Source organism: Chlorocebus sabaeus, chromosome 11 (genome assembly GCF_047675955.1).
Source record: "Chlorocebus sabaeus isolate Y175 chromosome 11, mChlSab1.0.hap1, whole genome shotgun sequence".
NCBI lineage: Eukaryota > Metazoa > Chordata > Mammalia > Primates > Cercopithecidae > Chlorocebus > Chlorocebus sabaeus.
Genome location: NC_132914.1, coordinates 30528951 through 30555773, shown reverse-complemented (window position 1 = coordinate 30555773; position 26823 = coordinate 30528951). Strand labels below are relative to the sequence as shown.

The 26823-nt window shown below is 38.3% G+C and overlaps 1 protein-coding gene across 9 annotated transcripts in view; it reads left to right on the top strand.

Moving 5' to 3' along the window:
- The window catches only part of TMTC1 (transmembrane O-mannosyltransferase targeting cadherins 1), a 286191-nt gene that overhangs the window by 6298 nt on the left and 253070 nt on the right, over positions 1 to 26823 (top strand). For 7 of the 9 annotated variants that reach the window (XM_007968065.3, XM_007968064.3, XM_073020588.1 and 4 more), the window contains 3 exons: positions 9824 to 10001; positions 21626 to 21699; positions 24528 to 24704. In XM_007968065.3, coding sequence (XP_007966256.2) covers positions 9824 to 10001; positions 21626 to 21699; positions 24528 to 24704 — 429 coding nt within the window. Of the gene's footprint in view, positions 1 to 4052; positions 4069 to 4221; positions 4319 to 6030; positions 6241 to 9823; positions 10002 to 21625; positions 21700 to 24527; positions 24705 to 26823 lie in introns of those variants that run through there. The other 2 variants (XM_037990222.2, XM_073020591.1) reach the window with 2 other exon arrangements.

Genomic DNA, 26823 nt, shown 5'->3' with positions numbered 1-26823 from the left:
CTAGTCCTTTTCATTTGACTTCTGTGGAATTTCATTTTGGCACAGCGTGTTGCTACAAGGCTGATAAGTTTGTTTTCTAAGTCTATCATAGGTGACAAGTAAAGATTCTCTACGATGTTTGACTAGATTGTCTAGGATGTTCAGTGACAGAAATACCAAGGGCAAATGTGATTGGAGGCAAGAAAAATTTTATAAAGAAAAATAAAAAAACTGCCTTTGAAAATTTTATGCCACCCTAAGGTTATCTTGGAAGCTCCAAGAGGAGGAGGTTGTGATTATAATCTCGTAGGATATGCTTTAGACTACAGTCTGGTAGTGTAGGGGGGATGGAAAGTGAGAGGAATATATTTTTGGACTCATGAGGGTTTTTATAGGGGAGTCCCTGAATTAAGGCTTGGAAGTCACCTTCCAAAGCAGTCTATTATTACCAACCAGTGTCTTTTCTGTCTTTCTTTGGAGCTGCATTCATATTTTCCTAACTTTGAGTATGTCATCAACTCAAAGATGGGGGTAAGGAGGCCGGGAGTGGTGGCTCCTGCCTGTAATTCCAGCACTTTGGGAGATTGAGGTGGGTGGATCACTAGGTCAAGAGACCAAAACCATCCTGGCCAACATGTTGAAACCCCATCTCTACTAAAAAAACAAAAAGTAGCTGGGTGTGGTGGGGCACGCACCTGTAGTCCCAGCTACTTGGGAGGCTGAGACAGGAGAATTGCTTGAACCTGGGAGGCAGAGGTTGTAGTGAGCTGAGATCGCACCACTGCGCTCCAGCCTGGAAACAGAGTGAGACTCCGTTAAAAAAAAAAAAGAAGAAGAAAAAAAAAGAGGGGTAAGGAAAGCCTGATCATGCCCACATAATGGCAGTGTTTCTTTCCCAAATAATAAGATATAGTCTCTGTACTATGAAGTCCTGTTTGATCTGAACCCTGGCTACCTCTTTGACGCCTGTTCTACCAATCTCAACCTCATTCTCTGCACCAGCATTCCAGAACCCTTGTTCTGATCTGTGCAGGGCTTGTGTGCTCACCATCTTTGGTTCTGCTTAAATGTCACTTCATCCCAGAGGCCTTCCCTGGTGGCCAGGTGATCTAAAGTAGCAAACACTCCTCTGTGTTTTACCCTTATTTCCTTACCCTGCTTTGCCTTAGTATCCCCCTAAATGATGCTATCTAGCATCATTTTTATTGACTTTTACCTCCCCTCACTACAGTGTAAGTTCCATGAGGTTTATCTCTAGCACCTAGAACTAAGCCTGGCTTGCAAAGTAGGGACTCAAGAATTATCATTGAAAGATAGAATACTATTTGTCAGTTAAAAATAAATTAGTTTTTTAAAGAATGAATAAATCCTTTTTGTGAATGCTCGAATTTTTCAGGTAAATACTAAGGTAAGGCTACATGATTATAATGTAGAGAAAAGTTTGTTTGGTTTACTCTTGCACTAATTTACCTTTGTTCTTTCTCTCTCAAAGAGAAAAGTGGAGGCAGACTAGAAATTTCCTCAGATATATACAGAGAATACCAGTAGGTTCTGTTTACTGAGAGATTCTGAAAGGGATGACTTTGAATTTCTATTGTAACTTGCTGGGACTGTAACTCTATGTAGACAATGAGGATCTGTAGCACTTTTGGATCTCATTCTTCTTAGGTGGCAGATTGCAGCACAAATGGTTGGTGGATGCTTGCTGCAAAGTTCAAGGCGAGAAACAGCAGCTGTGCCTTCAAAACCCAGAATTATAGGAGGTTCTCACTACACTCTGATCTCAGGGTCCTAAGATTCATCCATGCCTGTGCTTTCTGTGAGGAATGGCCTTGTTGGATCAAAGGGAGTACAAGGACTTGAAAATATTTTATCAGAGAAACTAACATGACAGTGAATTTTTCTGATCTTCATGCTGGATTCTTGAGAGGAAGCTTCTGATCACTTGGAATTTCTCAAGTGAGAGGAGTTTCCTTATTATTCATGATGGACTCCTGGGATCACACCTAAGTTTATGCTAAGGAGGAGCTGACTCATGGTGGGCTTCTAGATGGTTACAGGATGAGGGCTAGCTGTGGTGTAAAGACCAATTATATGATTAGAGGGTTGGGACTGTGAGGCATGTGATATCACTCCTATATCCCAACCTCCTAGGAGGGAAGAGGGACTGAAAATTGAATTGTTACGTAGTCAGTGATTCAATCAGTCATGCCTACATACTGGGACCCCCAATAAAAACTCTGGACACTGAAGTTTGCTTGAACTTCACTGGTAGGTAATCATACCTTGATGTTCTGGGAGGGTGAAGCATCCTGTAGAAACAGAACATTTATGATCAGGACCCTTCTGGACCTTGACCCATAGGTTTCTCCCTTTGATTGGTCCTGACTTGTAACCTTTATAAGAAAACTGTAACCATAAGTATAGGGGTTTCTCAATTTCTGTGAGTTGTTCTAATGTATGATCAAACCTGAGAGAGTTGTGGGAGGCCCTGATTATGTAGTCAGTTGGTCAGAAGTACCAGTAGCTCGAGGAACTTGTGGCTGATGTCTGAAATGTGAGGAGTTTTGTGGATGACTTTGCCCTCAACTGGGAGTCTGTGTTAATTTTGGGAAGTTGAAGTCAGAACTGCATTACACCCAGGCACTCCACCAAACACTAAACACACATTTTTAAAAAAAATGCTAAAAGTTGACAGCTCAGTTAAAACTAAAATATTTGGCCTTGGTCTGTCCTAATTTTTATTATTTGCTGACTGTCTTTCTGAGGATTTTCTTCTGGCACTTGCTACCTTCCAGATATATTTACTGATCTTCCTGCCTTCAGTTTTCTTACCCTTTCTTTTGTACAGTTATTACTCTAATAACTGTATTATTACTCTAGTACTAATATAGCAGTGACAATAACCTCCATTCCCATGGGGCAGCTTTCCCATGTGGTAGATTCCTCATAGCCAGATAAGGATGTGATGCATTGAACTCAAATGAAAGCCATGAATTTCGCTTTGGCTGCAGAGTGTCAATCTCCCCTCTGGACTGTTGTTTGCATTGGTGCCTGGGAACTACTACATCGTTTTGTACTTCAGATATATTAAGCAATGATGATTTGCTGATTTATTCCTGGTACTGAAGGGAATGCAGAAGAAGAGCAACCAAAATGATTGAGGGCCAAGGGGATTTGCCTTAGAGGAAAAATGAGAAGAACCAGATGTTGTTATTTATTGGTTGAATGATCTAAGAAGGCTATGGAAACCTCTCATAAGCATTTGAGATCTGTAATGATGGTGAGAGGTTGGGAAAAAGAAAGATGAACAGTAATAGAGGAAGACAGGAGAACGTGCTGTGTACTTTGTACTGGGCTGTGGAAACCCATGCGGGAAGTGTTGGAGAACCCATCACTGGAGACACCAGAAACAGATAATAAAGGGGTACTTTTAATTTTTTATTTTCCCTGGTTTGTATTTCTTTGGAAAAGAATACTGTGGAAAATCTGTGCTTTTCTGGAAAGCTGGACAATCCTAGCAGCCTTTCCTTAAGCTTTGAGACTTGTCTCTCACTGTTCTGAGTTATCACCTGACTTTGAACCACTTAGTTTGCTTGGGGCAGATCTCTGGGCCCTAATTTAGATCTACTGCCTTGGAATATCTTGGGATGGGATCAGAGAATCAACAATTGTAGCTACCACACCAGATGATTAAGATGCTTGAGAACCACTGGGACTCATAGGGGCCCATGTTTAATGAGGTTGAGATGCCAAAATCTCCCTGGCATAATGTAGAGAAAGGAACGCAAAGGCTCATTGAGATAGGAATGCCGGCATGCGTTTATCACATGCAAACTGCACACACACCCTCTCATGCCTCCATTGTACTCCCAGCTAGGGCCAGATGACTTTCCCTTTTCTGAGGCATTGAGAATTACATTGGTGAAGGAGCACCTGCAACTTCGAGAAGCTCTTTGGTGGATCTCTTCTGTAGGCCAGGTGTGATGTAGGAGATGCTGCCATTGAGGTGAACTTTCTGAATTCATGGGGTGTTGGGATCCTGGAGTACCAAAGACCGAGTGGCAGAGCTTAGCTGCCAAAGACAAGGTGAGTGCCTTGATCATGATGGGCCTCTGGGACACAGTGATAATCAGAATGTTTTGACCTGCAACAATCATTGGTGGTGGCCAATTAATCATGTTGTCCCTAGGAATGAAGTAGTTGGGCAGCCCTCTAAAATTTTGCTAAAATTTATTCCAGAAAAACTCCGGGTTCAGGGCCAGGAATCAGGCTTGGATCACCACATGGAGAGTCATGATGTCTTACCCAGTTTACAGACCTACGCCAGTTCCTTGAGGTAGAGCCATTTGATTGACACGGAGTTGGGGTTCTTTTGAGAAAGACTCTAGTATATTCTCTACTGTGTGTCTCTATTTCACAAATACAGACTGTTACTGTTTTGTTTTGTTTAGTTTTGTTTTTTTCCTAAACCAGAGCTATTGTCAAAGAAAAAGAGACAGTGATGGGGTTTATCTTAAGCTTCAGGCCGTGTGAGTGAGGAGGCAGAGGGCAGCCAGCAGCTCTTTCTTCTCCCTTTCTCTCCACCCCACAACCCCTTTGGTGCCAGATTGTGTGACCCTATGCCCTTTCCTGGGAAGGGATATGGCAGTGCTGCAAACTAGCTTATCTGAGAACTCATGGCCTTACCTTTCTGGGAAGTTTTACAGAAAGGCAGAGGGAGTTCAGATGGAGAAGGGGCGATTTGGATTCATATTTACCAAACTCCGGAAGGTTTTCATATAGTGAGAGATGGCTATTAAGATTATTTCAGAAAAAAATTATTTTATTTCCTACTGCTTGGCTTAGTTTTAAATGAAGAATGAAGGCTACACCAAATAAAGTTAGAGATTCTTAAAGTCAAAGGGAAAGGTGATCTTTTCCAACTGCAACTTAATGTAAGCTCAGTAAATTTTCATTTAGAATCTGTTGTGTGCTGAGTGAGATGATACAATGACAAAAAGAAATTAGTTTCCTATAGTGTATGAAAAATGTTTGAAGAATATAGTTAATGAGTTTTTTTTAAAAATTGGTTAAGCACTTTCTTAGGGGTACATTCAGGGTGATATAGATCCTGAGATGTTCTTTTTAGATGGTATTTCTTGTGAGTTGTCATTATACTTCTTTGTGGACATTTCTGGTTATCCAAGCACCTGATATAATTTTAAATGTTTAAATGTGTACTAGCTTCAGTGTTACTTCCTACTTTGAACTGAAGCCTGCCTCTCAGTGCTTTGCATATAAAAAGTTGAAAATTGAAATGCTAAAGGGTCAGGCTGATCTTAGAGTGAGTGAAGTGAGCTGGATGTGAGGTTATGTTGTAATACTTTGCATTTTAGGCACATGGGAATATTCTCCTCTTCCAGAAATATGCTTTCTTCCATTTTTCTTCAAAGAGTCATTTTGACTGTCTTATTGCCCATGTGTGATAGTCATGTAGGCTCAAGAAATATTTCACTTTCGTCTTTACTGTACAAAAAATATTGTGCGTGTAATGATAAATGAATGCCTTCAGGTTAGAAATATGATAGGAATTGGTAGAGACTACGGCAAATTGTGCGCCCTTGTCCTCTCGAGATGGGCACACAGATATTTCCATGCAGCCATGTAGGCCCAGAGTTGTCAGGTCTTCTAATATTTTAAGATAAGCTGGAAATTTTTATATGAAGCCACCTGTTTTTAAAACCCTGGTAATTAAAAAAGAGGTATGAAAGTAAAACAGAACAACCTGCAGGCTAAACCTAGCCTTTGTGAAGCCAGTTTGCAACATCTTTATTGGATTGTCGTTTCCCCTTAGGGAGCTACTTAGAATAAGTGCATTCCTTTAGTATTGCTTTTCATTCATTCATTCATTCATTCATTCATTCATTCATGTTTATTCATTCATCCAAATGCTTAATGTGTGATAATCATGAATGAGGCATTGTGCTAGACACTGTGGATATAGCCATAAATATGGCAAATACTTTTTCCCCTGGAGAATTTGGCATCATTTCTGTCATCTTTCTCTAGGCTGAGCATCTTCCATCTCCTCAAAGCTACATTCAAGAGGCATCATTTCTGAGGGTCTTCCCTACCCCCTTAGCATCCCGAAGTTCTCCTGTGAAGGTGCTCTGTGTTTAAAAAACACTCTGATGGTCTGCTGCCCCACATTGGATACCACCTATGTTGCTTCTCCCATCCTCAGGTAGAATACCTCCCTCTTCCCCATCTCTGCACCTGGTAAGTTCTTCCACTGCCAGAATTCTTTAACATTGAATTAGCTGTTTAATTACCTTGCCTGCCCCTACTCTGCTATTAACTCTTTGGGAACAGATGCCACATCTTACTTCTCTTTGTATCTCTGGGCCCTGAATCATATCTGACATGTAGTATGTACTTAATAAATACCTAATTGTGTGAATTGAAAGGAAAAATTATTTGACTTGTGCAGTTCCCTGTCTGTCTGGTTTGGTCTGTTTTGATAACCGACACACGTTAACTCTGTGTTGAAGGCAAATAAAAGCTCCAGAGCAGTAACCTATGTACGGTTTAATCTAGATTGCAAGTATTTTGTTCTTTTATATCCCCATGTGAGCCTTTACTCTTACTACTGTTCTGTCTAATCCTGTTAGAATTAGTTAACAATTTCAGCCATTTAAACTCTTTGTGAATGTCAGTTAGTTCTTCTGGTACATTAACTATCCTTTCCAGATAAAGGCATTTTGTATCTTGATAAGTATACACTGTATAGTTTCATTAAAACTTTGATAAAAATATTGGAAAATACAGAGGTAATATCAGAACCCTGTGATATACACTGGAGATCTTAGTCCAAGGAGACATTGATTTATTATTCACTGCTCTTGGTGTTTGCTACAAATCTATCTTAGGCTATCTTGTTTGCAGGGAGATTTTGAGAGATTTTGATAAATGCCTTTGTTAAAATAAAGATGTGATGCATCCATCACATCACCTTTTCTATTAAATTATGAGGCTAATCAGTGAACCCCCTTTTTGTGAACCTATATTATCTCCCAGAATCAGAGATTCTTTTCTCTATGATCACATGTAGGATATGCTAGAAGCTTTTGTTAGCATTTTATCTCAAGCTCACTTGTCTGTAATTTGGAGAATTCACTCTCCATCTTTTTAGATATTTTAAATATACTCCTAACTCCAGATTCAGGGTGATTTCTTAAAGCTTAGATTCACAAATGTTAAGTTCCAGGTAAGGGACTTTCACACCGTTATGTCATTACTGCGGGGGCTCCTCATTCAGCAATTTATTTTATATTTTGGGATCTAATTGAATTCACTTCAAACACCAGGCATTCTAGTGTGTACCTTTTTAAACTTCTGATGCATGAACCATACCTCGTGCAAGTGTGTTTTTTCTATAACCCCACAGGTGCAGTGGGGTGCATTAGGGCCTGTTATTAGATTTAAGCCAACCTTCAGAAGTCTCTGTCTTCTGCATGTCTGTCTCACAGAAGTATTTTTTAAGATTTTGACTAAGTTCAAGAAATAACATGGATAACACCTCAACATTTTCAGATATGATGCATATGAACCACAAAGGTGACTCATGCCTACCATTTTATACTGTTTTTGGAAGGAGAAAGGAATATATGTTAAATACCTGATAAGAATATGGTAATATAGTAATAATGCCATCTCTCATGATGCTTTTTATTTTTCAAAAGGTTGAATAATAAATACTTTGCAAAAATAAGCCTTTCGTTCTTTTTTATTATTTGTAATCCAAATTTATTATCTAAATTTTAGGATCCATGGGAATAGTCAAATTTTCAAGGATTTGGCTTGTTAGATATCTTGCCTTTCTCACTATTGCCATTTTTATAATTCACACTGCATTCTTGTACATTCACTCTTCCATCTTTTCTATGTATATGTACATATATATGTATTTATATATATATTTACATATATACTTTATATATATTTTGTATTGTATATAAACTTTTCTGGTTACTTCCTTATGGAAAATTCCTGGAAGTGGAATTTTCAGGCAAAAGTGCATACCTTTTTAAAGCTTCCAATGCATGTCGCCAACCAAGAGACTTTCCAACTTGGACACCTACCAGTCAGATGTCAGATTGCCTGTTTTCTGTCATCCTTGTCACTGGTATGAATGAATTTTAAATGAATGGCTTAGTTGGTCTGGAAAGCTCAGCCTGATGAAGTAGAACTCAGTGTAAAATCAGTCTCAGAGGGATGGGCTGTTAGGGAACTGCATCCAAGTTCTCCAGGGACCTGGACTTCGTCTTGCTCTTCCTTAACAATTCTCGCATCCCAAGCCTTCTGACTTCAAGCAGCTCTGCCGCCTCATGTGTGTTTCTATACAGGAATGTCATGCTGGTCTCCCTGCTTTAGTTGGACCTGTGAGTTCTCTAGTCCACTGCCTTTTCCTTTTTCCCTCTGGATGGGCAAATTTCCCACCAGGCTTCTCTATTGAGGATGCTGGGGTGTGTGCAGACTAATGAGGCTGCCAACATACAGCTGAGTCAAATCTTGCATCAGAGCCCTGGAGTTGGATCCAATACAACAATTTAGTTTTCTAGGCTTAGTTAAGACTCTGATTACTTCAGTGGGAGTGAAAATGGAGTTTATTAGTAACTATGACATTTGCATTCATATGTCCAAATAAATCTTGAGATGTTTAAAATTCTGTAGGTTAAAGCTGTGCATGAATTACATCAATTATTTAGAATACGCATATGTCATCTCTAAAGCTGACTTTTTCATTCTTAGTTGTTTTGGCAAAGAGGAGCTGTTTCTATAAGAGGAGCAGATTAAAGGCCTGAGAATTGAAGACCTAGGATTGTTGTTTTGTTAAAATGGACTAGAATACAGACAACTGTAGGCAGTACTACTTAGGGCGTCAGTGCTCCCTGGAAAGAATCATCTTGTGCAAGTGTATTTTTTCTGTAACCCCACAGAATCAATTGGGTATATTATGTCCTGTTATTAAATTTAAGGCAACCTTCAGAAGTCTCTCTATTCTGCATTTCTGTCTCATGAAAGTATTTTTTTAAGAGTTGAACAATTGGTTTTCCTTCCCTTTGTGGTTCTCTTTTAGTTTCTTTGTCATAGTCTTACAAATCAGGTACTGACATCTGTGGGAATTTATGTTAAAAACATTTAGTACACATTCTGGAACATGATGCTTTTGCTCATCTTTTCATTTCAGCTGCAGCTGATAATAGCATGTAGGTTCCCTAAAGCTTCCTTTGTGGGGTGATAATTAGGTGATGCTTCCAGGTGCATAATCTAGAAACCTGGTTCCTGGTGGCACCATGGGTGAGGGAACACATTCATTTGTCCCAACTGTGTGACCAATGCCTCATTTGTCCCAACTGTGACTACAATCGTAGTTTCATGGTTTCTGTTCATCTCCGGTATATGTGGCTCTGACCCACAGCGCTTGGGACTTCCCTTTCAACACTCAGTTGCTTGGGAAGAGCCAGCAATGAAAACAAGAATATTAAGGGGACATATTCGCATTAGCCATGGAGTGATGGAAAAACAGACTCAGCACCTGTTTGCTTGCCTTCTCAGTGAGGTCAAAGTTCCCTGAAATAATATTGTATTGTATATGCATGGATTTCTGCACATGGGACAATTCTGAAATAGCAAAAATGTGATACATACCCAAAGATAAAAAATAACCCAACGTTGGGTATCATTTAAAAGTCATTAATCTAATAGCTTATCTTTTTAAATGATGGATTCCGTCTGTTTTCCTTGTGCTTATGTTGAGTTTGTAGCTAATGCAGTTTTTTCTTTTTTCTTTTTTTTACAGGCTAAACATATTTTTGACTGGTATGAACCCATTCTACTTTCATGCAGTAAATGTAATTTTGCACTGCTTAGTGACTCTTGTGCTGATGTACACCTGTGATAAAACTGTCTTCAAAAATCGTGGACTTGCTTTTGTAACGGCATTGCTTTTCGCTGTGCATCCTATTCATACTGAGGCGGTAAGTGTAATTGGATCTCAGTGAAATAATGAATATGAGTATGTGTGTGTACGTATATGTGTATACACACACATATATATACATGTAAATATGTGTGTATATGTAGATATGTGTGTATATAGATATATACATGTAAACTAAGCTGATCTTTTTTCCCTTTCAAAACCACATGAATTCATTCTACTAGTTTGTCTTTATATAGAAATCATTTTGTTTCACAACTTTTCCTTTTGAATATTCAGATTGGTTTTATTGCACCTCTTGGATTTAACTGCTTTTCTAAATAACTGCTGTTATTATTACAGGTAGTAATGAATGGCCACAGTTTGTTCAGTTTTGTATTTGCAGATAATTTAAGTCCTAATGTGTTTTAAGCAGCAAGGGCCATTTGAGACACTTAGCGTGCTGAGTCATTGTTCCTGCTCCACATTTACATTTTACCTTTTCTCACCTTGCTTTATTTTATAATGTTTGTTATGCAGAACTGTAAGTGCTGGGGAAGTACTATAAAAAGTTAGACTGACATTCTTCAAGTTAGAAAGACAGACTTAGGAGCCTTAAGTATTGTTTCCCAAGTTACTTAATAGGAAGGGCAGTTATTGCGTGGGTGATGAAAACTTTACTTTAAAAGGATTGGCTGTGTGTGGTGGCTTATGCCTGTAATCCCAGCACTTTGGGAGACTGAGGCAGGAGGATCACTTGACGTCAGGAGTTCAAGACCAGCCTGGCCAACATGGTGAAACCCCATCTCTACTAAAATTACAAAAAACTTTAGCCGGGCGCCGAGGCAGGCACCTGTAATTCCAGCTACTTGGGAGACTGAGGCAGGAGAATTGCTTGAACCTGAGAGGTGGAGGTTGCAGTGAGCCAAGATTGTACCACTGCATTGCAGCCTGAGCAACAAAGTGAGACTCCGTCTCAAAAAAAAAAAAAAAAAAAAGTGTTGATAGCTATGGCCCTCTTTAAAATATTTATTTAATCATTCCATGAATCAGATGGCATTTTAAAGCTACTTTGTGTCCCAGCTCGGTGAACACAGCTGGTTTGTTTTATGTGCATGGCCAGGGGTAGATGAAAACTTGATAAGAGGTCCATGGGCACCACAGTTTTACAAGACTCTTTTCCAGAGCCTCAGCTTGCATCTCTCTGGACGCTTCCCTGAAGCTGATCTGCTTGAGAACACACCTGCAGTAAAGATGTCATGGTGGTTCCCTTCTCCCTTCTCTGAATTCAGAAGTGACATAGTTGTCACGGGGATGCATAATAATATGTTTATTTGAATTGACACAGAAGTCTGATTTGACCAGTTGGTTTGATGAGGAAGACTGGTTTGCCAGTTAGGCTATATGATGGGCATTTTCCACCAACAAAATTCTAAATCTGTAAGCTTAAAGTTTTGACAAAAATATATGTTGATTGGGTGATGAAGAAAGATCACTTTATTTAAAAAATTACATTGTGAAAGGTCATTTTCCCAACTCTTTGTGAGTATTTTAGACTGAGCAAGGTGACTTTAAGTGGGTGAGTATGAGGCATAAGTAATAGTCCTTTGCCGAGTTTCAGTAAAGCCGTTCTGCTTTACTTAAAAGACATTGTAACAGTAAATGACTGTAATGACAGGTAACTTTAATGATGGCCATGTTTAAATTGTTTCCTTTTGACAAAATGAAAGGAGGACCTGATTACATTGTCAGCTGCTAGATTATTAAAAATTATGTAAGGTGATAGATCATTATGTGATATTTGCCAATACCTTGGAGTTCAAAGAATAAAGTCATTGCTGTAACAGGTCTACTTCCATTTTCACTTATTTATGTGAACAGCCTATGAAGATGAAAGCTAGGAATAGCTGGTATTAATGCTGCCTGCTGTCATAGTCTAGCACAAGGTAAGATTCAGCCACGGACAACTGAACTTACTGAAAAGAAATCTGCTATACCTAGGTTATTAAGAGGTGATTTTTTATATTTATTAATTATTTATCATTTTATGCTTTATTTATGATATATCAAACATCTGTGAATTAACAATAATTGGAATAGTAATACAAAAATTTAAATTTTAACATTTAGAGGCTTATGGTCAAAAGAAATTTAAAATATAGATTTAATTGTATATATTTTTATTGTAGGGAGAAGGATGATAAATATAATATTTTTAAGCATAACTACGTAATTTACAAAAATGGTGAGGGGGAAATACAATGAAAGTATGAGTTCAAGGAGAAAGGGTATGAAGTGTCTACCAATTAAAGAAGAACCTATTCATGTTTGGATAAATGGAAGATGATGAGCTTCAAGTTGCTGTAGTGTTCAAATTCCATTTGGTAGATTTAATACAGGAACATTATGGCCTCATTTTGAAATGTCAATATCTACAATGAATAGGCAGTTAGATCCTTTCAAGTATTTAAAATTATGATGAAAAAGTTTTGATATGAATTGAAAAAATAAGAGAGATACTTAAGTTTTTAATGTTCTTTTTGGATAGAATATGAGGAAAAATAATCAAGGACTACTACTAACTAGACATATAGAATATGTGATGCTGGGCCAATGGCATGTTATACTCTAAAACCATAGACAGTATTTTATTTCTGACAAATAATTCTTCATATACAATTGGAAATCTGTGCTTAGAGCATACTGGGGACAACTACTGCATGAAAGAACAAATGAGTAGGGCACGAACAGTTTCAATTCAGAGGTATCAGAGAGAGAGAGTGCATAAAACACAGGCAGCCTTTGGCAGTGTGATCAGGAACTGGTTAAGGTTGGTTCCGAAGAAAAGAGGAAAATCCTATTAGCAAAATGACCTTCAAAAAAAAAAAAATAGTTACAACAAGCTTTTGTACTAGTCGAAAAAAATCCATAGTAACAATGAAAGGGACAGAGGAGTCTGAGAGCTGGGTATTTATTTAGGGAAAGATGTTAGGGAGGATGCTTACATTCATAAGGTTATGAGGGAAGTGTAAGAAGGAGGCAGAGAAATTTAGCCTACAAAACAGTTTACACGACAAAGTAAAATCGGGGAACTTATTATTTAGTCATAGATTTCAATTCAAGTTTCTAAGTAGGAGGAGGACAGAGAAATAGAAAAAGAGATGTACTTTCCGGAAGATATAGAGATAAATCATTAATATTATTATTTGAGACAGGGTCTCACCCTGTTGCCCAGACTGGGGTGCAATGGCATGTTCATAGCTTGCTGCAACCCCCCTCTCCTTGGCTCAAGCAATCCTCCCACCTTAGCCTCCCCAGTAGCTGGGACCACAGGTGCTCACCACTATGCCGGGATTTTATTTATTTATTTATTTATTGATTTTTAATTTATTTATTATTATTAAACTTCAAGTTGTAGGGTACATGTGCACAACGTGCAGGTTTGCTACATATGTATACTTGTGCCATGTTGGTGTGCTGCTCCCATCAACTCGTCATTTACATGAGGTATAACTCCCAATGCAATCCCTCCCCCCTCCCCCCTCCCCATGATAGGCCCCGGTGTGTGATGTTCCCCTTCCCGAGTCCAAGTGATCTCATTGTTCAGTTCCCGCCTATGAGTGAGAACATGCGGTGTTTGGTTTTCTGTTCTTGTGATAGTTTGCTGAGAATGATGGTTTCCAGCTGCATCCATGTCCCTACAAAGGACACAAACTCATCCTTTTTTATGGCTGCATAGTATTCCATGGTGTATATGTGCCACATTTTCTTAATCCAATCTGTCACTGATGGACATTTGGGTTGATTCCAAGTCTTTGCTATTGTGAATAGTGCTGCAATAAACATACATGTGCATGTGTCTTTATAGCAGCATAATTTATAATCCTTTGGGTATATACCTAGTAATGGGATGGCTGGGTCATATGGTACATCTAGTTCTAGATCCTTGAGGAATCGCCATACTGTTTTCCATAATGGTTGAACTAGTTTACAATCCCACCAACAGTGTAAAAGTGTTCCTATTTCTCCACATCCTCTCCAGCACCTGTTGTTTCCTGACTTTTGAATGATCGCCATTCTAGCTGGTGTGAGATGGTATCTCATTGTGGTTTTGATTTGCATTTCTCTGATGGCCAGTGATGATGAGCATTTTTTCATGTGTCTGTTGGCTGTATGAATGTCTTCTTTTGAGAAATGTCTGTTCATATCCTTTGCCCACTTTTTGATGGGGTTGTTTGTTTTTTTCTTGTAAATTTGTTTGAGTTCTTTGTAGGTTCTGGATATTAGCCCTTTGTCAGATGAGTAGACTGCAACAATTTTCTCCCATTCTGTAGGTTGCCTGTTCACTCTGATGGTAATTTCTTTTGCTGTGCAGAAGCTCTTTAGTTTAATGAGATCCCATTTGTCAATTTTGGCTTTTGCTGCCGTTGCTTTTGGTGTTTTAGACATGAAGTCTTTGCCCATGCCTATGTCCTGAATGGTACTACCTAGGTTTTCCTCTAGGATTTTTATGGTATTAGGTCTAACATTTAAGTCTCTAATCCATCTTGAATTAATTTTCGTATAAGGAGTAAGGAAAGGATCCAGTTTCAGCTTTCTACTTATGGCTAGCCAATTTTCCCAGCACCATTTATTAAATAGGGAATCCTTTCCCCATTTCTTGTTTCTCTCAGGTTTGTCAAAGATCAGATGGCTGTAGATGTGTGGTATTATTTCTGAGGACTCTGTTCTGTTCCATTGGTATTTATTTTTTTTTTAAGTAGAGACAAGGTCTTGCTACGTTGCTGAGGCTGGTCTTGAATTCCTGAGCTCAAGCAATCCTCCTGCCTTAGTTTCCCAAAGTGCTGAGATTACAGGCGTGAGCTGCGACACCTGGCCCTGATGAATTATTTTTTTGAAAAAGACCTTGGCTTTGTGGGAGAGGGAGTTACTGGGAATTATCACGTCTTTATTAAAGAAGAACAAAAATTGGATCATAAACTATCTTAGGAAGGATGGAAATTTTAAATTTTTTAGGTAGGGTTTAATTTGAACACACTGATATGATTAAGCATTTGCTTTATTAATTATGTAATCAACAAATAGTTAATGAATACAGTGTCTGCAAAGGATTGGTTTCAGGACCCCCAAAGACACCAAAATCTGAGGATACTCAAGTCCCTTATATAAAATGCTGTAGTATTTGCATATAATTTACACATATCATCCTGTATACTTTAAATCATCTCTACATTCCTTATAATACTCATAATTTGCAAATAGTTGTTAGACTATATTGGTTTTTATTTGTATTATATTTATTGTTGTACTTTTGTTACTTATTTACTTACTGAATTTTTTTGTTTTTTTGATCATCAATTGGTTGAATCCAGGGATATAGAACCTTTGGATATGGAGGGCTGACTATACTTGCTTGGTGTAAGGCATTCTACCAGGGGAATATGTGAGTGAATAGCAGGGTCCCTAGCCACAATTTCACAAGCTCATTGAAAAGCCAAAGAGCATACATATAAATAGATGCAAGATAAAGCAATATGTTGTAACAAAACAAGAGCCCTAGCAGAGAGCAAAATTATGTTTAATTTAAGTAAATAGGGACAAATTCATTTATTTACTCAATTTATTCAATCTTTCAATAAATATTTAAGTGGCTATAATACAGTGACTATAATAGAGTCACTCAGTGCAGGGGTATAGCAATAAATAAGTCAGACCCAGAGCTTTCCTCACTTAAGCCTTTGAGATTATTGGAATAATTTCCTGACAGTATATTTTTTAGGAAATTTATGTTTTTATGAATCCTGAATCATGAGAAAAATCAGTAGAGACACTGGGAAAATGGAGGAAGTTATTTTAATTCTTCTATGATAGTTAAAACTCAATCATTGTAGAGACGTTACAGATTTACAGAAATGTACTTAGGTCAAGTTGAGAGCAAGTGCAGGAAACGCCGATGCGTGGAGTTGAAGGTTAAGTTCAACATTTCAACAAGAATTGGGATAGGGAGACTTAAGAGAAAATTAGTTATGCTCTAATCAATCTGTCTGGTTTGTAGCTGTTACTATGTGTTAATTGTGTGTTCCTGGCCCTGTCTGACATTAATGGAACTCATTCTTGCAGGTAAAATAAATATCAATAGCCTTATACATATAGTATACTTCATACAAATCTTATTGGTGGTATTCCAAAAGACAAGTTTCTACAGCAAATTAACACCTAATTGGAAATTTCTGCCTGTGATTGTGTTAACCTTGCTAGAGGATCTGCTGTTACATTACTTGAATTCTCTCCAATTATGTTCACTGATGTTTCTCCCTCCAGCGTTTGAATATTTGTTAGAGGCTGCAGTTCCTAGGTAACAGCCACCATGTTGGTAACGGAAACCTATAGTTTGAGGCTAAAATACATGCTGGCCATTTGCATACATTTTTCACTAACCATGAACTGACCAATTGCTTTTGTACTTTCCAGCACCCTAGAAAGACATTGTTCTAAAATCAACTGGCTCCAGTTTAATGTTCCATCTTTGCTTCCCATTGCCCCTCCTCACTTCTTTATTTACTCCATGCTCTTCATCACCTCAGGTCTCCCCTTCCAGAAGCACTCCGTATATCTCCAGACCTCTCTTTCTCTGCCGTTCTTGTATCCTCCACCGGCAAAGCATTTTTGTTCCTTCCCAGGCCTAGGCTGCGCATTCCCTCGCCTTGAGCTTCCTGAAATCCCCCTTGTCTATGTTTAAGTCACAGTTTACATGGCCAGACCTGTGAAGCCTTCCTAGATCCTACAGTAAAAATTAATCTCTTCAGTCTTCTCTTGGTAATGGTTTCTCCTCTTATGATGCATGCAGTTTCCTTGTGTGCTATTTAATATCCTCTTTTGACTCCCCACCAGATGTTAAACTCCTTGAGGCTGATTGTATGCTTCCAACTGGCACAGTATATAGCTAAGAGGAGGCACTTGGAAAATGTTTGTTAACTGGAATTAAACACACACTTACTGAACATGACAATATTGACTAATTGAATCACAATGAATGGCTGGTCTAGATATACAGTAGTTAATGACTATTATAGCACCCATTTTTAGATATCTAGCCTTTTGCCCCAAATACCTCAGTTCCACAGGGGTATAGAATGCATGTTTAGTGGTTTGGACTGGCAAGAGAGCCTGTCAATGTTACACCAATATTTCAACACCCTCTTTGAGCTTCTCCTGCTAGGGACACTACATTCTTTATATCTGGGCACATCCAGCTGGCACAGTCTGCTGTCGCCTCTTCCAAACTGGCTGCAATGCAAGAAGCCGGGCTGCAGGACGCCTTTAACACATTAGTTAAGCTTGCTTAGCTTGTGATTGCCTCATTCCAACTTGCTACACCCAGTAACAGCTTGCAAGTCTTGCTGTTGGCTACATCAGTTGTGCTGTGATGAGCGCCCTTCTCGGTCCAGATGCTTAGGCTTATCTCAAGACTGTTGCTGGTGAGCTGGGCTCTCTGTTTAACCTTCAGGAAGATTCGCAGGTGATGCTGAGCTAAATGCTCAAGGAGGTGGTAGTGTAGTCTGAGCAGATCTGGGCTTACAGGTGATCCATATACACTTCCGCTTTACAGACTAAGAGTCTGAGCTGAGCCTTGACATTGTGGTGACACCACACTGTCACTGCATTCGTCTCTTGAGTCGTGCAGTCTTCCTGATTTGGTACTCAAGTTCCTTTTAGATTAACAAATCAATGAACAGCATGTGACACAAGCAGCCACGTCAGGTAATAGCTTTCAGCTCTGTATTGCCAGTGGTATTCTTCGGCCATGTCCAGGTTTCTCTTAATGTAAGTAGGACTGGAATTTTTCTCAGTATGTGACTTGCTGTCTGTCCATCTGCGTGTGTATAATTGAGTTATGTTTTATGCAGATTTTAACTAACAGATACATTAGATTATCTAATAAAGTTTGCAATTAAGATACCGTACATGTAAACCTTAAAGTAAAAAGATTATTTCCGTAAGCCACACACGAAAACCTATCTCAGTGTCAAGAGTTCCACCCCCTTTCTCTGAAAATAAAAGGGTGGCGGGGAGAGAAAGAGGTGCACCAGCATTTATCCAGCAGGCCCTTTATGTATATATCATCTCATGAATTACAACCACCCTGAGAGAGCGGGTGTTACACGCATTTTAAACATAACAAAACCAAATCTCAGATGACAAGAGCAGTCTACATTCAGACTTTGAATGATTTACCTCCATGCTTATTTTGTTTTTAAGTTTTTGAGACAGGGTCTTGCTCCGTCGCCCAGGCTGGGGCACAGTGATGTGATCTCGGCTCACTGCAGCCTCTACCTTCTGGGCTCAAGCAGTCCACCCACCTCAGCCTCCCGAGTAGCTGGGACCACAGGTGCACACCCGGCTAGTCGTTTGTATTTTTGGTAGAGACAGGGTTTCTCCATGTTGCCCAGGTTGGTCTTGAACTCCTGAGCTCAAGGGATCTGTCCACTTCGGTCTCCCAAAGTGCTGGCATGATAGGCGTGGCATGAGCCACCGTGTCCGGCCACCTCCATGCTTGTTTACTGCCCCTCCTTCATGGCTGCAAAGCGTGCTCATTGCATAAGGATGCTTACAGGTATATTTCCCAGAAAACTGTTTCCTACTATTAATTGTTGATTGATTCTTTAACACACCATAGACCTTGGGTCTTCCATGATGTGGGTGATACTATTCCTGTGCCTGAAATGTCAGACCAATTCTCCGTCAGACCAATTCTTCTCCCTTTTGAACTGTTCCTCATGATTCACCTCTTATGGTACCTGTTCTTTGGAGCATCTTTAAAAATCTATATCCCATTTTTTCCCTTGACTCTTTTATTTCTTGGATTTAAAAAAAAAAGAGAGAAAAATACATAGATATCTTATGTAGCAAAATAGTGTGAACATTTGTAAAGAGTCATCTGTTTCCTACCCCTCTTCCATTTCAGTCTTTTTCTGGAATAATGCATTTTTTGAAATAATTTCAAACTTAAAAAATATGGAGAATAACTGTATACTCCCTGTCCAGATTCACTAATTTTTCACATTTTCCCACATTTGTTTTATTACCTTCCTCTCTTTCTCTCTCAATATATAAAAATGTTATTTATTTTCTGAAGCATTTGACAGCAGGTTGCACAATTCATACCCCTTTATACTTTAATAATTTAGTTGTATATTTTCTCTACTCTTCATTAGTCTCCTTTAGTTTGAAACAATCTTCATTGTCTTTCTGTAATATAATTTATAGATTATAATATAATTTAGAATTTATATTAGAACATGTAAAATAACAAATGTTATTGACATGTTATATTGCAATATATGGTTATAATATATTTTATAAGTATAATATAAATATGTAATACTTAATGTTATACAATTTATAACATATACTACATATAATTATAGATATAGCATATTATATTAAAAATGCATAATATATAAATACTGTATGATATATAGCTATGTGCAAATGAAGAATGAATAATGTATAAGTAATAAATATATAAAATATATGCATATTATATGTGTAATGCATTATACATATAATATATAATAATATATACAATATTATAATTGTTAGATTATAATGAGTTATAATTATGAATCATGGTGTAATGTAAATTAGAATAAATTAATATGCAATAAAATGTAATGTTACAAAATATTGCTACATGTAAAATTTATAATTTGTTAGTGTAATATATATTTATTTGTATTTTTATCGAATGTTCCTCATCTTGAGTTTCATGTTTTCTCATGATTCTATTCAGGTTATATGTCCCTTCTAGAATACTGCATAAATGATAGTTATGACGGTTCCTTCAAGAATGGTGATTTTAATTTGATTCCACAGTTAAGACATAGTGCAATATAACACATTTTTTCCATAGTGCTCTTTTTAAATATTTTCACCTAATAATTAGTAAATAGACACTTTGAAGTTCTGCTAATACTTTGCACCTCAAAAACTTTCATGCCCTGGGTTTAGCATCCATTGATGTTTTTGATGTTTCTTGCTTGCTCCAGTCTTCACTCTTCTGGCAGCAAAATGGTTATTTTCCAACTCCACTGCTCCCTCCACATTCATTAACTGGCTTTTTAATGAAGGAAGAGGTCTCCTTTCTTTCCCATTCACTTGCTTGCTGTATGTATGTAGGTACATTTATATGTATCCATTCATTCATTTATATATATACAATTACGCTTTGCTTAACAATGGGGACATGTTCTGAGAATGAGTTGTTAGGTGATTTTGTCATTGTGCAAACATCATAGAGTATACTTACACAAACCTAGATGGTATGGCCTATTGCTCTTAGGCTACTGTACTGAATACTGTAGGCAAAAGTTACACAATGGTAAGTATTTGTGTGTCTAAACATATCAAACATAGAAAAGGTACGATAGAAATATGGTATTATAATCTTGTGGGACCACCATCATATATGTGGCTTGTTGTTGACCTGAATGTCGTTATTCAATGCATAGCTGTATTTATTATTAGTATGGACTCATGGATTTCATTTTCAATGGTTTATATTATTGTACTCATTTATTTTAATATTCAAATTGCCTTAAGTTTGTTTGGTGGGAGCCCCTTTTTGCTGGCTTCTATGCCCTTTTGACTGTCATTTTATAAGCATTTTCTTACTTTCTGACACGAGATGATCCAAGCTCCTCTTGAATTTCCCCAGCCTCAGCCCTAGTATCAGCCAGTTTTCCAAGAAGCCGGTGTTCTCTTTTGTGGGGAAATAGTTTGTGGTTAGTGCCAAGATGGCCCATTGCTTCTGAGGTTTTGTGTTTATAGGCCCTTTCAGTGATAGAGCTAAGAAAAATATGCACACATGTACACACACACACTTGCACACACATATACTCACATATAGCAATCATCAGTTCAAACTCACTCCCTTTCTTGTTTTTTTTTTATTTTATTTTTTGAGACAGGGTCCACTCTGTCACACACGCTGAGTGCAGTGGCACGATCACAGCTCACTGCAGCCTTGACCTCCATGGCTCAAGCAGTCCTCCCACCTCAGCCTCCCGAGTAGCTGGAACTACAGGCATGTGCCATCATGCATGGCTAATTTTTGTATATTTTTGTAGACATGGGGTTTTGCCATGTTGCCCAGGCTGGTCTTGAACTCCTTAACTCAAGTGATTCGCCAGCCTCGGTCTCCCAAAGTGCTGAGATTACAGATGTGAGCCATCCTGCCCGGCCCCATTTTTGTTAAAAGTATTGATTCTCAATTTACTTTTTTCTAGTTCTCTAAAAATATTGTCTGCTCCATTAGCATTATGGTACACAGAAGGACACAGTGTCTGACTCTCAAATATTGCTCAAAAATTTTTTTGAATAAGTTAATAAATGAATAAATTTTGATGCTGTGAATTGACGCTCTAAGAAGAGAGTTTAAAAATAATGTGTGGAAATCTTGCCCCTTCAATCCTCTTTTTTCCTTACATAAACTCGTTATTAAATATAATTGATGATCAGAGGTGCTTAGTCATATATCAGAACTTGAAGAACAGTGAGTTTTCTATGTTACTATATCTTTCATTTATCTAACAGCAAACATATTTCTGTCATGTATTTGTGTAATGGTTTTCTGAAAGTAATTGTCCGAGGTTTTCATTTTTTATTATTTTAACTTCCAAGGTGGCTGGGATCGTTGGCAGAGCTGACGTGTTAGCGTGTCTGCTGTTTCTATTGGCCTTTCTCTCCTACAACAGGTATGTGTGGCTAAGAGTGCCCTTCACTGTGATTGCAACTGTGCCATGTGTGTAGACTGTGAGCATGTGCCTGAGAGGAGAGAGGCTTCTGGTTGTGAAATGCTCAACAAGCTTTCCAGGGACCAGGAATAGGAAACTCTCTCTTTATCCAGTGCTGGGCCATTTCTCTTTCAACTCGGTTCTGAACCACATTGTAGCACCTTAAAGGGATTGCTTTCCCAGTGCTGAGAACCCAAGCACTTGCTTTTTCATTCCTTTTACTTGTAGTTTCTTACTGAGAATTGAATTTGGAATTTTAGCTCTAAGCCAAAATGTAGTTGATGTAATGTTCTCTTTTATTTGCCTATGATTTGCTTAATTTTTCCTTTTCATTTTGGTCCTAATTTTTTTCTCTTTGTTAGCCTCACCAAAGTAACTCAGAGCTTAACATGACAAAGCTGAGTATAAAGTAGCATTTCTTTACTGTAGTTTTCCAATTTACATATAGTTTCATCAAAAGACAGAAGTGTTTTGCGTTGGGAAACTGAAAATCCTTAAAATAATTTCTCATTGTATTGCACCTTTACCCTAAACCAGTCAGATTCTCATCTGAGTCACGTCATGTCCATATAGCGAAAGGAGTGGATTAAAAAGAGAATGTGAATGGGGGCAGCTCAGAGCATGGCCTGTAATATGTTTTGGCTGTGTCCCCACCCAAATCTCATCTTGAATTGTAACTCCCACAATTCCCATGTGTTGTGGAAGGAACCTAGTGGGAGGCAATTAAATCATGGGGGCGGATCTTCCCCATGCTATTCTTGTGATAGTTAATAAGTCTCACGAGATCTGATGGTTTTAAAAATGGGAGATTCCCCGCACAAGCTCTTTTTGCCTGGTGCCATCCATATAAGACATGACTTGCTTTTCCTTGCCTTCCACCATGATTGTGAGGCCTCCCCAGCCATGTGAAACTGTGAGTTCAATAAACCTCTTTCTTTTGTAAATGGCCCAGTCTCCAGTATGTCTTTATCAGCAGCATGAAAACAGACTCATACAACCTAGAGAAAGGGGGCAGGTCAACCATGTTGCTCAGTTTCATGGAGAGATGCCTGATTAAGCATTTGGTGGCCCTGATCTTTGGATCAGTTCATTGACCTATGGTCTTACAAAACCCAGTGACTGAGGAACACTGTTCTAAACCAGTGGCTCTTAATTAGGGGTGATTTTCCTCCTCCTCCGAGCCATTACCTCTTCTACCTGCAGGAGACATTTGGCAATATCTGCAGACATTTTTGGTTGTCACAGCTGAAGAGGTGCTCATGCATTTACGGGGTAGAAGCCAAAGATGTTGCTGAACAGACATTCTGCAATGCACAGGACAGTCCCTACAACAAAGAATTATCTGGCAGAAAATGCCAGTGGGGCTAAGATTGAGAAACCTGTTACAAACCAATTTAGACCTTGGGTCAATGATGAAATGAATTAAGTCTTAGAAAGTTTTGTTTTGTTTAAAGGGTAGAACATTTTCTTAGCATAGTGTAAGTCTTCTTCTGATCCTGGCTTTGTAACTTCCTACTATATTCTTGATTGTATGATGTGGTGTCATGAAACCTGAAAATATAAGCCAAAATTTAACAATTAATTATTTCTTGTTTACTGTGGCATTAGAATATAAGTAATAATTGCTTTAGAGTTTAAACTTGTTCTCTAGGCCTGTTCTGTGTGGTTAATATGTTTGGGGGCATGATTAGGCCTGCAGTGTATCCATATCTGTATGATAATGAGCCATGTTATTACAGATTGGTTTTGCATGCCATTCTCACTTTCAGAAATTTGAGCTATAGATCAACTCAATAGAAATAAATGCCTATCCACTACAAATTTTGTATATAATTTTATGCAATTATTCTAAGACATAACACTAAGGAGAAGGTGTCTCAACTACAGAAATATTGGCCTTTACTTCCATGGAATAGGAGCCAATAGGTGTGGTACTTGTTGAAGGGAACAGTGATGTTTCTTGGTAGGGGGCCAGCTCTGTTTTACAAGGTGAAACAAAGGTTTAACAGCACCAGAGAGATTTTGAAAATCCTTGTTGGAAATTAAACTGAGAAAAAAATAAACTTTACCTAAGGTATGCTCATAGAAAATGAATTTAAAAATTAAGGTATGCTCATAGAAAATGAATTTAAAAATTTTGGCTGAATGAATTTAGCCAAAAGAAAAAAAAGGTTAAAATCATCGTATTTTCATCCCAGAGAGAAATGCTTATTATATTTTGGCATATATATCCACTGGTAACTTTGTTTTATATATGGAAGCATATAAAATACTTCACTACCATAATGATAATGGTGATATACACTTGATGTGTGACAAGTCATTCGTTTAATCCCCCCTACAACGCTGTAATCCCTTTTCACACATAAGGGAACTGAAGCACCAAGAAGTAAAGTAACTTGCCCCATATTACCCGTTAATTAACTGCTGTGGTTAGCAGGGAACCCAGGGAACCTGGCTCCTGAGTTTATGCATATAGTTTAGTAACTTGATTATTCACTTAGAATGTATTCACTTAAACCTCTTTTCATGTGACTAAGTATGTCTCTCTGGTAGAATTTTAAATGGCTTTTTGGTGTTCATTTGTTACATACCATAGTCTGTGTATACTGCAATTTAAGTACCAAATTCAGTATTGTGGGGATGAAGGCTCTTTAAGAAATCTCTACTCACCTGCTTAATTTCTTAGAATACAATGAAATTGACATTAGCTCTTATCTTTAAGAGGTGGTATTTCTAGCAGACCACATGCTTGCTTAGATTAAAAGAATCTCCAACTTGTTTTTCAGGAGTCTGGATCAGGGCTGTGTTGGGAAAAGCTTCCCTTCCACGGTGTCTCCCTTCTTCTTGCTGTTCAGTTTGTTTCTGGGGACCTGTGCGATGCTGGTGAAAGAGACAGGCATCACGGTGTTTGGAGTGTGCTTGGTTTATGACCTCTTTTCCCTTTCCAACAAGGAAGACAAGTCGTAAGTCATTTTAAAGTTTTGATATCAAATGACGTGTCATGGGCAGAGAAGAATTACTTAAAACAATAGTTTCCAATCTTCCATTTAAAAAATACAAGTATAACACTTTATTAAATGTCATCTCACCTTAGACTGTCACATAATCAACAAGGCTCATTTCATTAAGATAAGTGCATTATATATGTTAAAATGCTTCACACTTTTATATAAATCATTGAGGACTATGAAGTTTTTGTGAGCCCCAAATTTGGAATTGAAAAGTATCTATGTTAACTGGAAGTTTATATTGCTGTTTTGTTTTGGTTGCACGCTGCTGAGAAAATCTTGATTCATAAAAATAGTGATTGCAAATGGTAACAGTTTTTCACAGCTTGCTTTGAATCCCTGCATTTGCATGAGGGTTATCCACAAAGAGCCCCTTGTCCTGCTCTTCTAACAATGCTGTTACCTAAGAGTTTTAGGAGGCACCCATTGGAATTCCACAAAGAGCCAGTCTACACCATCCAGGAGTACATACACGTCATATTCAAATTAATGAACAACCTTGTTTAGTAGCCTAATTTATTTAAAAAATTGAAGGCACACTCATTTTATGTTGTGGCTTATAGATGATAAGAATCACTAAGGCATATTAAAAGTTCAAGCACATACTGTAATTTTCTTCCCCATCAAATCGGTAATTACCAGTAATTTTACAAGCAGACCCCATTTTTCAGTAATTATAAGGTCCTTACTTTTAAACTTTTAAAAGATGTGGCTAATTTATTCCCCCGCCTTATCAAATGAAGAATTTTATCTGAAAAAAATTCTGCTTTTTAAATCTCATTTCCTACCTCTTTATACTTCTTGATATAAATATAAGAGCAGTGATATTGAGTGGCAACAAACTGAGATGAGTCAGGAAATTCCGATCACCTTCCTGCCTGGAAGTGTGATAGTTGGGGATAATTTAAAAAGAGTGTAGTGCTCTGTTGGCTCTCAGTAAATCTCAGAGACTTATAAAAACATGGAGCCAAATAATTACTTTCACCCAAACTCATGCCAAGAAAACCGTGAGCCAGAGGCCCTCCCTTTGGTCTATATGAGGATGCCTTTCCTCCATATCCTCTGACCGGTGGGAGTAATTGCATTGCCCAACTTACTTTTTAGGGAACAACTTGTAAACCCTTTTTCCACTTTCTTCTTGCATCTACCTTGTCTCAACCTCCTAACTTCTTTCTGCTATGCCTCACTGACAGCAAAAAGATAAGACAGCTGACTGAAGACGCACTGTCTCACGTGGTCCAGTCCAGAGCTATTTTACTGTTGTCATGAAAGTCATGTCTTCTCTGATCTTGGGACTCTCCAGGCCACTGGTTCCAACACCTCTTTCTTTCTTCTTCATGTAGTAACTGTTGAGCCAGGCCTTTTTCAAAAGGGATAATTGTCTCTTTCCTTTCTTTACCTTCATCATACTAAATGGCTAGAAATTCTTTGGGAGAAATAATACTGCTGATACAAGTCCCACAGCTCCGTCTGGGTCTTTTTTGTTTTGTTTTGTTTTAAGAAACTTCTAGGCTGGGCGCGGTGGCTCACACCTGTAATCCCAGCACTTTAGAAGGCCAAAGCGGGCAGATCACAAGGACAGAAGATTGAGACCATCCTGGTCAACATGGTAAAACCCTGTCTCCATTAAAAATACAAAAATTAGCTGGGCATGGTGGCACGTGCCTGTAACCCCAGCTACTCAGGAGGTTGAGGCAGGAGAATCGCTTGAACCAGGGAGTTGGACATTGCAGTGAGCTAAGTTTGTGCCACTGTACTCCAGCCTGGTGACAGAGTGAGACTCTGTCTCAAAAAAAAAAAAAAAAAATTAGCTTTCCTATCTAGCAGTGCAGCCTAAGTGGAGGCATTCATTCTTTTCTTCATGCTTTTATCCACCCATTCGGCACATACTCATTCTGCCTAACCAAGAGCAAGACAAATACGGTTCCTTCCTGCAAAGAGCATATAAGATGTTGGTGGAGACAGACATTATGTAAATAATTCGATGAGTGATTGATTACAGTTATAAAAAGTGGTAGGAAGGAACCAAAGGCTGTAACATGGAGACCTGGCCAAAAATGGTTAATATCACCTA